This window comes from Barbus barbus (genome assembly GCF_936440315.1).
Source record: "Barbus barbus genome assembly, chromosome: 24".
NCBI lineage: Eukaryota > Metazoa > Chordata > Actinopteri > Cypriniformes > Cyprinidae > Barbus > Barbus barbus.
In genome coordinates, this window is record NC_136752.1 from 15,228,903 (window position 1) to 15,243,360 (window position 14,458).

A 14,458-nucleotide genomic window follows, 5' to 3' on the forward strand; every position below is an offset into this window, starting at 1 on the left:
TCATCCTTTATAAAGTAATTATCCACTAAAGCTTCAGCTGGGAGACCCGTTACTCTCGAGGTAAGAAGTATGAGGCTTCAGCAACAGCTGTAGGTGGGAGTCCATTTTTAGCAGAGGACACAGATGAGGGTCAGGTCATTTCCCAGTGGTCATAAACGGAGCCATTAGCAGCCCATTTCAGTTCATATAGATGTAATGAAAACAACATGGCTGCCACATGCACACAAATTCCTGTCAATAAACCTACGTCATCTCCATTTGGTGAACCTGAGTGCTTTAGGGTTGCGAGGTAAGCACTACTCTCTGATGGGCTTGACTGCTTGTGCCTCTTGGGAGTTGTCCTCTTTTTTCTGTCATCTGTGTGTTGGGGGATTTCTTAAACTAAATTATTCTAGATGGGGGTCAGACTGTCTCCTGCCTGACCCACCCACCCCGACTCCTATAACAGCTCTTGTAAAAACCATCAGGGAAGCATTGCACTGCCCTTCTGTGCACTGAGAGCGTTTTGATGCACGCTTTGCGTACTCCAAACACAAACTGATTCATTCAGTTAATGTGTGGAGTGTCTGTTTCCTATTGCACCCCAGCTGGTGTAACCTTTTTTTAATGACTTTGTCATCATAATTTGCCTTTAGCGTTGACTCTTAGCACTACTTTAATACATTATCAAGGGCTGCAGACTGTGACTAAAATAAAAAAAATTACAACAATGAACAGGACGAACAGTGATATCGATTCGCAAGTGAATGACTCTTATTAACCTGTTCTTGTTAATGAGTCAATCATAAAGATTCACAAAAGATTATCAAACTCACTCTGAATTGTTCAAAGCAGTTACTAAGTTTAATATTGATTGGTAAATGAAAGTCAATGTCTGATTCGAAATTAACTAGGAAACCACTACTCTGATACTTAAGGTTTGTGAGACTTAAATCAGTTCAGTTCGTTTACTGATTTGTTGTTCATATAATCTGATACGTTATTTTTGTTTTCTTTGCACACAAAAAGTATCCTTGTAGCTTCATAAAATTAAGGTTGAACTGCTGTCACATGGACTATTTTATCAATGTCCTTACTACTTTTCTGGGCCTTGAACGTGTCAGTTGTGTTGCTATCTACGCAGGATCAGAAAGCTTTCAGATTACATCAAAAATATCTTAATTTGTGTTCTGAAGATGAACGGGGGTTTGGAACGACATGAGGGTGAGTAATTAATAACAGAATTTTTATTTTTGGGTGAACTATCCCTTTAAATTGTTGTCAGAATACTAAAATGTTTCTTTGTCATGAGACATTTTCATATATTTATGAAGTAAAAAGTTTTATTTGATGCCTGACTGTTTAATTTTTAGTGGCTCCCTAGTTGTTTCTTTAGTCTGGAGCCCTGTCAACCTTTCTAAAACATGATCTAGACATTGATGGGTCACAGATGAGATGGGTGTGAATTGAAAAGACGAGAAACGAGGGAAAGAGTCTTCTTTGAGTGAGCTAAAAGGCTGTATGATATGACATTAGTTTGTCTCTAACAGTGATTTAGAGATGGTTAGGAATGTTTGTGGATATTAGAGCCTTAATAGTGATTGATGGCTTGTGACTGGGAGAACTCATTAGTATTGTATTACACATTTCTCATTAGTGCTGTATTAGGCACATCTAGCTGTCACGCTTTGACAGATTATAGGAAGGTTCCACTCCGCTAAGAAACGTCAAACATCGCTGTCAGCCGAATTGCGTGATGGAATCTAAGAGCCAGTCCCTTGTTTATTTAATTTTGTTTTTGTTCAGTTTTTATTAAATGTATCACTACGAATAGTTTTACAATTTACCAATGTTCCCTTGAGCAAGACATTTAACCAAGAAGAGGTGAAAATTAATTTTTGCACTTCATGATTTTAAGGAGTTTTGGCATCTCATTGCCTAAGTGCTGTACTACGACTGTTTAATCACCTGTGACCGCGAAACTCTAAAATACAAAGTTCAATTACTCAAATTTATTAACTGAAACTTTATTTTCAGTTTTTGGCTAAATGAAAACTTTGATTTTGGTTTTGGTTCATAGTAAAAGATTAATTTCAGTCACTAAACTTAGAGGGATAGTTCACCAAAAAATTATAATTTTTTTCTGCTGTCATTTACTCACCCTCATGTTGTTCCAAACCTGTATGAATTTCTTTCTTCTGTTGAACACAAAAGAAGATATTTTGAAAAATGTTGGTAACCAAACAGGTTGCTGGTAGCCATTGACTTTCATAATATTTGTTTCCATACATTGGAAATCAGTGGCTACCAGCAATTGTTTGGTTTCCAATATTCCTCTAAATATCTTCTTTTGTGTTCGCCAGAAGAAAGAAACTCAGGTAGGTTTGGAACAACATGAGTAAATGACAGCTATTTGGTAAACTATCCAAAATGTGATCAGGTCTTTACTGTAATGCAAAATTACAATTGATTTGAGAAACGGCTGCATTCATGAGTCTTTTCTTCTCCCCCGCCATCTTGGTGATAATTGTACTGTACTGTAAGGCACTGGAAAGAATCTATGAAATGACAAATTAGTTGTAATTGGTAATTAGAGAGGATAGATCAGCATGCCTGCAGTGTAGACACTGAAAGCCACCAGAGGTTTTTATTTTGTTACGAGGTACTTTTAGGTATCTTGTTTACATTATAATCTTATTTGCTTCAGCACTGGAGCACGTTTTAACAACATAAAGGTGTTGTTGTTTTTCCCTCCAGTAAGAGAAGTTTTGAGCAGTTGCACAGCAGCAAGTCATTTCAGGCCCGTTGGACGCTCAGAGCTGTCTTGCATTTGTGTCTAATATTGTGTAGTTCTGATCCAGGATCATCCAGTCTTATTCTTCAGATCTTCAGGGAGACAGACTGGTGTTTATCGCTCCTGTCCCAAGAAAGAGTTTTTGGAGCAGGATGAGTCTTGAGATTGGAAAGCCTCAAAGGCAACGAGTGGCCTCACTTTTTTTTTTAATAGAACCAGTGAGGTTCATGTAACCTTAACAAACGGGCAAGCATACACACGTACACCTTCAGTGCTCTGTTTGGCATGGATAAAAGCCTGAATGCGGTTCTTTCATGTCGGTCCAGTTCAAGCGATCTTTATCGCCCTTCATTTTCACACGCAAGGCTTAGACCGGAAAAACACACACACCGGCCGTCCTAACATTCATTTATTCAAACTCTTTTTCTTTCTTTCTTTCTCCTTTTCTTTCTTGCCCTCCTGTTCTTTTTTTGTTTCTTATCCACCCATCTTTTCCCTTGTTCTTTCGTGTATTTCCTCTTCTCTCACTCTTTCTGTCTGTTTCATGCTCTAAGCTGAGCAAAGTGGGTAAATCTGCAGATCTGCTGACAGCTGCCTTTGAGAGAGGCCCACAGAAGGGGGATGAAAACAGCACAGAGGTGCACAGATGAATGGAGCTTTGATTTTTTTTTTTCAGTTGTTCGAGTCCGTGGACTTGAGCACACATTACGTTACATCAAATAAAGCTGTCGGCCCAAATGACATAGAATTGTGAGCAAATAACATTTCTTAAGTTCATCTTTATTTCCTGTTTCCTGAGAAAGGGATGTGGTTTCTGAAAGGTCAGTTTGCCCTCTAGTTAGTTGTCTCAGTGTCTGGCTGGCCATCTGTCCTCTCTGCGGTGAGTGCTGCTAAGTCACTGTCTGATCCTCCTCTGGACTGAACAGTACCACATCAGTCTCTCTCTCTTCAGCTTCCCATGTTTTCATCCTTTCTTCCATCCTGCCTTCCTTTCTTTCTGCCTACTTTCCTGTCTGTTTTACTTCCTTCCTAAGTTATTTTTACCCACCCACTTACATTTCTACCTTTGTTCCGTCATCCCTGCCCTGCCAGAAACCTGCCCACCTACATGCTATCCGCTTTTCTATCCTTCGTTCCTTCCTTTCTTCCCTCCTACCTATGAACTTATCTGCCTGCCTACCTGTCTTCCTTCCTGTCTACCTGGCTAACCAACTTCCTTCCTACCAACTGCCTTCTTTTCTGTTTCATTACCTACCTTCCCTCATGTCTGCCTACCTAACCAACTTCATTTCCAACCTGCCTAACTACCTAACCATATTCTTTCCTTTCCACCGTCCTTCCTCTCCTTTACTTTATTCTTACCTACACTATCCCATCTGCCTACCCACCTTCTTTCTTTATTCCCTTACTACCTACCTACTTAATCCTCTACTCTACCTGTTTGCCTACTCACCTTCTTTGCTTCCTTCCTGTCTACCTACCTAGCCACCCTCCTTACTTCCTAACTACCTTCTTTCTTTTCTTCCTCCCTTAATTTATTCCTACCTGCCTATCTGTCTACACCACTGCCCATCTATCTTCTTTCCTTCACTCCTTTTCAATACCTTCAAGTCTTTTATAATGTTATTCTGATTCTCTGTCATTTTTTGTGATTATCATTCTCCTCACTATGTGCAGGAGATGCATGCTACAGTCGAGGAAGCCCATGGGGCTTTATGCTGGGTGGTGGGGGGAGGGTTCTCTTGGACAGAGGGTGCCTCTCTGGAAAAGTTTGCCTGAAAAGGGCTCATTCAGTTCAGCAGAACTGTGTCTGCTGCTTCCTCCCTCTCTCTGGCTGTGGATCATTGTCCGGCCTGAAAGGAGCTTTGACCAGTTCCAGATGATTCCAAAACTCCACGCACATTGATAAATAGGCTTGCCCCATAACATTGTTGAATCCATTGGCATATCCCAAAGCATTTTGGGTTTGTCAGACATGGAGGCAGTCAGTAAGGCAACACAGGCGGTGCAAGACAGACAGAAAAAGCAGCTCGGCACAGTCAAACACAGAGACAAGCCAACAAGGTCAGGCTGAAAGACAAGCCAGACAGACTGATTGCTCATATGCAGCACAAAAGCTAGCAGTGAGCTTATGTGATAGTGTTCTGTACTGTGTAGCTGAGCGAAGACTGTATATATGTGGTTGTTTGTTTGTTTCTTTTCATTCTGCAGATGTCCATGTTATGGGTAGTGTGATAGGCTCCAAAGATAGCAGTGTATAGGTTTTAAAAAACCTTGCAGCAAAGGGTTAATTATAGAATCTCTGCCTTCACTTTACACTTAACATCCTCCTCCACTCCACACATGGTCACGCTCTATGAAAGCTGGCTGTGGTTATCACGGTCACCCTTCACTTGCCTATGAGTTTGAAAAATGAATGTGCTTTTAAGTGCTGATCTTGCATTATCCATGAATCCAAGTTGCTTTGGAAACCCTGGGCTCCCACTTTTAGTAATCCTCCTCTTCTCTTTCTCTTTACTGCAGGGAGTTCCTCAGCTACCTTGTGCCAAGGCTTTATACAACTATGATGGCAAAGAAGCCGGAGATCTCAAGTTCAGCAAGGGTGACATCATCATCTTGCGCCGACAGGTGGATGAAAACTGGTACCATGGAGAGATGGGTGGAGTCCATGGATTCTTCCCCACAAACTTTGTCCAGGTCATCAAACCTCTCCCACAGCCGCCCCCTCAATGCAAGGCCCTGTATGACTTTGAGCTGAAAGACAAGGAGGCTGACAAGGACTGCTTGCCTTTTTCAAAGGTGCTGGAAAATCTACTCACAATACAGACTTCGACCTTCATCTTTACTATTTACTTATTCAAACACACCTTCTTCCAATTACAAGTTGAAAAACAAATTGTAATACACTTAATGCATTGGGTGTCATTAAACTAACAATGAACATTTTTTGCAGCCATTTTTAGATCCACCCCATGATCACTTAATTTGCGTGGAAAAAGAGGCATAATTTCTTTTTTGTGTTTTTTGCTTAAAATAAAAATAATACAGGTTTGGAAAGATGTGGGGGTGAATACTTTTGGGGCGAGCTAACAGCACAGTTTTAATGTTGGAGAAATTGGAAAATGGGAAAACATTTTCTTCTGTTTGCAACTTAAGTGTTGATCCCCCTCGAGCCATTTGTGTTTTGGATAGATTTTTATAAAAAGAAAAAAACAAATACCTGGCTTTCATTGATGCCTTCGAGTTGCACGATTTTTTATAAACTTTTTAACAACTTGCTGTGAGGGCTTTTGGCTGAATAACAAGGGACCTGTTTTTTTCTGTCTGCCCTCAGGATGATATTCTTACTGTGATTCGTCGTGTGGATGAGAACTGGGCAGAAGGCATGCTGGGAGATAAGATTGGCATCTTCCCCATATCATATGTAGAGGTGAATCATATCAGTGCATTTAAAACTGTCATTGTTCCCTGATGTTTTCAAGTTTAATGTTTTATGTTTAGAATTTCACTGGAAACCTTGTAAAATATTCTTCAGCCTTTTAAGAGTTTACTATACTTTGTTGCCATTTGTGCTGTTGTCACGTCCTGGTCATTTGGCCTCTCTTTCACCCCCACCATGTCTTTATTTCTGTTCTTGTTGAAACACACATCTCTTAAAAGTCTCAGAGATCCCACAAATTCTTGCTAATTATATGAGATGTATTAAAACCTCATCAGCCTTTTAATTTGTCATCTTAAAACATGAACAGCCTTGTCTTTAAACACTGCTCTCTTGAATCACTCAACCTCAAGCAAGCTTAGGTACAATTATCATAGCCAACTTCACGTGTTGCAGCAGCTCACATCACACAACACCTCATGTCCCTCCTCCCATAAACATAGGCAAAAACCTTTATGAACCCTGGCAGAGCCAGCGTGAGCTCTCCACCAGCCACGTGTCTAACCTGTGGGAAAAAATAACCATCAAAAGACATTCAAAAATAGCTTCTGTCAGAATGGTGCTGCTTGAATAGCATCTCTCTGGCGCAGAGCGAGAGAACGAGGGAGGAGAGGGGCGGAGGCTTTAAGCTTACACAAAAGCCCTGGCAATTTTCCAGACTTTTTCCACATGAATGCTTTTGAGAAAGTAATCTCTGATACCGGTGACAGGAAAAGTGACATTCACTCAGGTATTTGAAAGAGAGTAACGGGAGGGAAAAAAAATTCTGTTCCCGTGTCACCTTCTGCCACCATAAATTTATATGTTTTCATAGAGTGTATTGGAAATGGAATCAGGCACGTGTCTTTCTTAGGAGCTGTCACCTATGCACTATTTACTGTCTGCCTGAGTTTGCAAGGGCAACACTGGGATTATGATGAGCTGATCTTGAAGTAATATTACACTTTATTACCACTCATCTTAGATGAATCATGAAGTTACAGCTCGTTTTAATTCTAGGATTTGCTGTAGATCTAGTATTATTTGCTCTACTAGTCAAAAGTTTGAGGATTTGACTGGTGCTAATCCAAAATTGCCAATGTTCTTGCCATTGTATCTCATATTGTTTAATTTATTAATACTTGAACAAATCATATAACATGAATAGATGCATGCATTGTAAGACTGCACCTAAGCACTCTACACCTGTAATCAGTCCACATCGTGACCTAGATCAGTGCGTGTTTAGGTGTAATGTGTCTAGGGTTCTTCATTTGATTGGCTGCTCTCATTTGTGTAGAAAGTGAGTCGGTTGCTCAGGGTGATGGGTGTTGCTCTGTCATTAGCTGGAGACTCACTGCTCGTCTGCCTTTGATTTCAGTTTCACCTGAAATCAGACATGGCCTGCAGTCCCATCACACCCACCGCCCCACATACTGTACGCTGAGTCTTTGAACTCTACCGTCACTTTTTACTCCGCTCTTCTTGCTAGACACTTTTTTTTTTTTGTTGCTGTGGATGGTGCATGTAGCCACATTTAGATTATGCAGATCCAATACTCTCTGATTAAGTCAACTAAATGGTTATGTAGCTCTTTTTCAGTTTGTTGATTTAAAGATTCATTACTCTCTCAGTGTACTCCTGCTTCTTTCATTCTCTACAAGTACATCACGCCTTGTTAGATTACATTTAAAGAAAGTGCAAAATGTGGCCTAGCAGTTCATTCACATGGTATATTCTTCTTAGTTCTTAAATGGTCATTGTAGGTTCGAATCTGTCTCACAACATTTCCAGAAGTCTAAAATTAGATACAGTAGTAATAGTATGTGGTGTAAAGTATTATTTCCATTCCCATTTTCAGTTTAACAGTGCAGCACGACAGCTTATAGAACTGGACAAGCCATCTGAAGGCGGAGGAGACTCCAGTGAAGGGCCGTCCTCCTCTTCCTTGGGGCCCCAGGCTAATGGCTCCCAGAAAGCCACTGGAGAGAAGAAGAACAGTAAGAAGCGGCACTCCTTCACCTCTCTGACTATGTCCCATAAGCCCTGCCTGGCCCCTCCACCTCAGAGACACTCCATGGAGATCAGCGGCCCGGTTCTGATCAGCTCCTCCAACCCCACAGCAGCGGCCCGGATCGGAGAGCTCAGCGGAGGCCTGTCCTCCAGTGCACCTTCACAGGTGAGAGATAATTAATGGATTGACACTCATGCAGCATATCAGAGCACACTATGCAGCCTTGTGATGTTAGAGTGATTTGGTGATGGGGAAAAAGATCATCCATAAGGAGAGGAAGATGATGATTATTTCAGCATGATGGTGGCTGACCTCTAAATGTTCTGTTCATCATCCACTTTTTCTCTCTCCATGTTATATGTAGATTAGTTCTCATACTGAGTGGTGGTAAGGACATAATTTCTCACTGAGAATGAGCTTCTCAGCTGTGGTCATGGTTACATAGCCTGATAAGTTCACATGCACTCGCGCACACACACGCCGTACAGCAGGGTTTGCACAGATGTATTTAAAGATAGACTGAGGAAAGAAAGTCAGACGCCCACTAATGCCTTAATTTCCCTTAGAGATTTCTTGAAGTCCAGTCTCAAAGCAGATGTGACATGATCACCTAAAACAAGGCTTTCTCATATACTTGGAGACGTTTGTCTTGATAGGCTAATGTGAATGCTTTTTTCAAATGTACTCATTTAGCCATTGTTCATTAGGTACCACCATAATAATATATATATATATTATATATATGTATGTCTTTAGGAAGCTTAATGGTGGAATATAAAGTAAAAATTTGTTTATAATGTTGCTTTATTTTATATCTCCACCGTAATAATCATAAGAATAACATGAATATTCAATGTCTTGGCAGTTACTTGATCTTGATCTATTCAAATCAAGTTAGTGTAGTGACAGAGAGACTGTATACTGTGTGATGAAACAGCAACAGATTGTGTGATTTCGAAACATGTTGAGTCTCAGAGAAATTTGTTGTACTATTCAAAGAAGGCGGTATGTCCATATTTTTTGTGTGTTGCTTTAGTAAGATCACTTCAGCCGACAATAATGGTTAGAGGACAAATGAGAGGGAATGCGCAACAGTAGTTAAATGCCTAATGGTACAATTCATCAAACAACTGCAAATGGTAGCTTGAAGGGAAAGAAAGTGAGCATCATGTCAGACATCTTGCCCACACTCCAGAGCTCTGATGCTTGTCCACACCACCTTACTGTTCTCTCCTGTTCTGTCAGCAGTTACTCTCTCTCATTCCACACAGTCCAACATGCTGTCCAAGCGTTTGAGACCACTGGTGCGTGACAGTGCTCCACCACATCAAACACTCCCCCCTCCACTCGCTCACAGAGGTTACTGCAGCAACCCTGGAATGACAGTCACTTACAGCTGTTCCGCTGGTTGCAGAGCAGTGCCGTCTCTAAGGAGATGCTAGACAGACATGTCATTTCATGCGGATGTTCTGGTGTGGAGTGGGCTCTAAGGAACTTCCAGGAATGTGACTTTTCCCCCTCTGCTTTACACTCATTTTGATTTTTGTTTTAAACATTTTAGGACTCACTGAGTGTCAGGTTGTTCTGCTGAGGATGAAATGAAAAAGAAGGAATAAAACTAACTACTAAAATACTAAAACCACTACTTTTCACTTAAAATGCGAAAATCACTTAAAATGCTTGGCTTTGATGCCTTTGTGGTAAATTTGAGTCTTTTCTGGCATCCCTAAAATAGCAAAGTCTAGATATTTAAAATGATACACGGACATCAAAAAACTCATAAATGACTTCATGTGGTAGCGCTGTCAATTTCAGTTAAATAAGTTAAATGACTAGCTTGTTCAGTTACTGTAGTCATTTCACTTTAGGCCCTTACATAAAATATTTCTATTGTATTCACAAAAAAATGCTGTTTCATTGAAAAGGAAAATAAAAAAATCACCCAATTAAACCTCGTCGCTGCAAGAACATACTTAAACTGAAAAGATTGTCGTAAGATTTTCTTTTCTTTTTTCTTTGTATTCAGCATATTTAATCATTTTATTCATCAAATAATTCTGAAAAACGATCAGTTTCCACAAAAATATTAAGCAGCACAACTGTTTTCAACATGATAATAATAAGAAATGTTTCTTGAGCACCAAATCAGCCTATTAGAATAATTTCTGAAGGATCATGTGACTGGAGACTAGAGTAATGATGCTGAAAATTCAGCTTTGCCATCACAGGAATAAATTTTATTATAAATCTATTAAATTTCATCTTCAATTTAAATTGTATTCAAATATATATATAAAAATGTTTTTTAATCAAATAAATGCAGTCCTGGTGAGTATAAGAGACTTAGTTAATGTTTTATGCTTTGTGCACTTTATTTTGGCACATAAATGGTAATGTTTGTGGCAGTATATAAACACAAGAAGTATTTTAAAGAGGCCTTGCACCCCTAGTTGTTGTGACCTGAAATTGTCGAAGAAGCAACCAGAAGTGAAATAAATTCTGTCATTTTTGAACTGATATCTCCACACTTCTCATGTCAGTATTAGACTTCCTTTGCATGTGAATTTGCTAATTTGTGAATTTGAATTTGAACTGGAAAACTCTTTTCTCCATGATGTTTGTTCCATTAAAGTCATCACCTGCCCAAGAACCTCTCTGGAGTCCTCTTCTGTGGGACAAAACACAACAGAAGACACATTATACCTGTCGTCTTAGTTTCGGCCTGTCTGTGTGCTCTTGGATCCATTTTCGTGTTCATAAAGGAGCGGTTGAGACGGGGTGTTGTGAAAGCTGACCCCGATACAGTGTTTTATGAGAGTGAATACTTGGTGCAGATGGAATGAGGAAGCATGTGTGGTGGCTTTAGTGAACATGTGTTAACGCTTTAAGAATGTGAGACAGTTTCTCAAGCAACAGAATTCGTCATCTTGTGTTAATATGAAACCAGCACAGTGTTTTGTACTCACACCTAGTAAGTATATTTACATAAGACACCAGTCCATTTCCTACATGCGTAACCAGAATATTTATCATCTGCAGTCTGTTTATGAGTCTATAATTGGGCTCTTTTTTTGTCCCCGTTTTTTTCTTCACTTTTTTCATACTGCAGCATATCGTTTCATTTATTTTTTCCCCGTCATACTTGCAGTCTTCTTTTTTTTTCACCAGTAATGTTGTCAGGCAACCGAACAACTGCAAAACACAATGATAATTGATCTGTTGTTTTTGTCATCTAGTACTATGAATATAGACACTATCTCTCTTGTTCTCGCTCCCTTGATGTCCCTCTCTTGCATGCCCACGTTTTCTCTCTCACGCTCTTTTTAACATTCCTATCTAGGCGTTTTAGCGCTAATAATTATCCAGACTCTCCAGATCTCATAAAAGCCTGTTTGAGCCTGTAAAGTGATCCCCCTTCTGTGTGGTAGCAGTTATACCCTCTTATGAGAGTGATGTATCGATTTACATGATTTTTGTGACACATTTGGAATATATGAACCACAGACTTATTGCTTTCTCATATATTTCTGGTTTGAGGGAAAGAAAGAAAGGGAAAAACTGAGAGAAAGTGGCCATTTGGAAAGATGAGGATGTTTAAAGTGATGAAAAAGAGAGTAAGAAGCATAGGCGCTTTTTGCCACGGCTGATTTTGTTCCAACTGCTTTATGAAACACAGCAGGGATGCATCTCTAATTACCGAATAGGAGTTTTCATTTCGTTAGTGTGTGTTTTAATGTTTTTCTGAGTGGTCATTGCGGTTGTCACTGGTGGCAGAAAACAACAGCATCAATGTTCTCCTTACCTTTCAGACATACCTTCCAAGTTTCTATCTTAAAAAAATCACAGAACAAAGTTCAAATATGTTCCTGTTATTGATATAGATCTTAAAGCTGCGACTTGTATTTTATAAGCTATAATAGTAAAAGTTTGAAAGTCACCCTTGACAGATAAATCACAGTTTGATGAGACATTGACCTACAAAATCCCAAGACTGACAGTGGCAGATGTAGGAGTGAAGTTATCAAATTAAATATATCACGCATTCATTTGAGTACACTTGAAAAGGTCAGCAAAAATGAAAGTCTTAGATTTTGGTGCTGTGTATTTTTAAACAATTAGTTTTTTCGTACATTTCAGTTATGAATGAAGCATGAAAAATAGTACAAGTATTGCATACCTGATGTCCAGATTTCTCAAACCCTTAAAGAGTTTTAAAATATATATATATATATATATATATATATATATATATATATATATATATATATATATATATATATATATATATATATATATATATATATATATATATATATATATATATATATATATATATAATGGGGTGGCCAAACCTAGCCCCGCCCCTGCGTTAATTGCATTAAATATTTTTAACGCGTTAATCTGAAAATAATTAATAGCATGCGTTAACGTGCTAATTTTGACACCACTAATATATATATATATATATATATATATATGTATGTGTATATATATATATATATGTATGTATGTGTATATATATATATATATATATATGTATGTATGTGTATATATATGTATATGTATGTATATGTGTGTGTGTATATATGTGTGTATATGTATGTATGTATGTATATGTATATATGTATATATGTATGTGTATATGTATGTATGTATGTATATATGTATGTGTGTGAGTGTGTATGTATGTATGTATATATGTATATGTATATGTATATATATATATATATATATATATATATATATATATATATATATATATATATATATATATATATATATATATATATATATATATATACATATATACACACACACACACAGACATTTTTTATCAACACACTCATATTGTGTGTCTTTCTGTCTTCTGTGGAACATTAAAGATAGATTGAGCCATTGTTTGATTTCCAACATTCTTCACAATATCTTCTTTTATTTTCCACAGAGGAAAGACAGTCACATTAGAGTAAGTAAAGTTTTCATTTTTGTGAGCTTTTGTTAGTGTGAACTAATCTTGTGTGAATTTGGGGGTTGAATTACAATACTGTTCTTGAAAGAAAAAAGTATTTGGCAAAGGAAATGTGCATGATTTCAGCATTGTGGAAACGTTGCCTGGAAAGGCCTGCACGCAGCTGTGACTATCATCCAGCTGTTGGCTTATTTTATCCAATCGACAAACGCTGATGTCATTCTCACCTGCAGGAAGTGGTGTGTCAACAAGATTAACACACAGCATTTGTGAGAGTTTGTGTGCCCTCCAGTATGTTCATATCCCACACATTGACTCACTCAGTACCTTGTACAATCAAACCTGTAGGGTGCGACTTGAGAGGTGATGTACCCTGAAGCTGAGCGGGCCTGTGGCAGGGAGATATGCTCTTTGCACAGACACACACACACAAATTCACGTGTACTTCAGCACACTCCTCCAGCACTTACTCTTTCTGAGATCTCTGTGGAGAAAACATTCAGTTTTAGCTCCCAGGTTAACACACTCGTGCAGAAAAAATATCTGTTTAAAATTTTGGCACAAAAAAACACTTTCTGCTAAAGTTAGTTCATGAGAAATGTTAGTTTCTTAAAGTTGGCATGAAGGGAAAATGTGTCCTATTTTCTAAATATATATAAAAAATTTAACCTTGTAATGTTGAATCAGAACTCAATCTTGTCTCTCTGGTGGTGTATGCTGAAGTTCTTCAATCGTTTGGATAGAAATGTTAATGAAACCAAGTCTCAAGTCCCTCCTGTATGGATAGAATCTACTTTGCGATAATCTGTTTCACTTGGTTATATGTGAAAGTATGGAAAAAAGGTCTGTCGCTACTTTAGTATCATTCCAACTTTAAGTGTCTTAAAACTCTTTGCATATGCATACACACAGCAGTCCCTCTTTCTTTATTTAGTGTGGAGAGCTGTCAGTTCTTACAGATTGTAAATAGTTTGGCCTTTTCTCATGCCTGTTTCTTTACCTGTAATGAATTTAGCAGAGTCTAAGCTGGAGAAGCCTGTTGTTTGGGCTTATTGGCTCCGGGACATTCAGGTCATGTAGTGAGAAGTACAGATCTAAATTTGGACCTAAGGGGAAGAGCACTGAAAAAAAGTCATGTCATTAATGACAAATGCCACCCCAGGACAATAATACAGTATGCAGAAGAGTTGCATTTCCCTCGGGCACAGAGAGGAGGAGAGAACAGGAAATTGAATCGAACTTAAAAGTAAATTAGGGATGCTATCATTTCTGTATAATTATGTC

The 14,458-nt window shown here is 38.5% G+C and overlaps 1 protein-coding gene across 2 annotated transcripts in view; it reads left to right on the top strand.

Moving 5' to 3' along the window:
* LOC306844288 (E3 ubiquitin-protein ligase SH3RF1) overlaps positions 1 to 14,458 on the top strand; it is a 59,367-nt gene that overhangs the window by 27,982 nt on the left and 16,927 nt on the right. For both annotated transcript variants that reach the window (XM_079376293.1, XM_079376294.1), the window contains exons 3-5: positions 5,297 to 5,572; positions 6,108 to 6,203; positions 8,053 to 8,370. In XM_079376293.1, the coding sequence (XP_079232419.1) occupies positions 5,297 to 5,572; positions 6,108 to 6,203; positions 8,053 to 8,370 (690 nt within the window). The remainder of the gene's footprint in view (positions 1 to 5,296; positions 5,573 to 6,107; positions 6,204 to 8,052; positions 8,371 to 14,458) is intronic.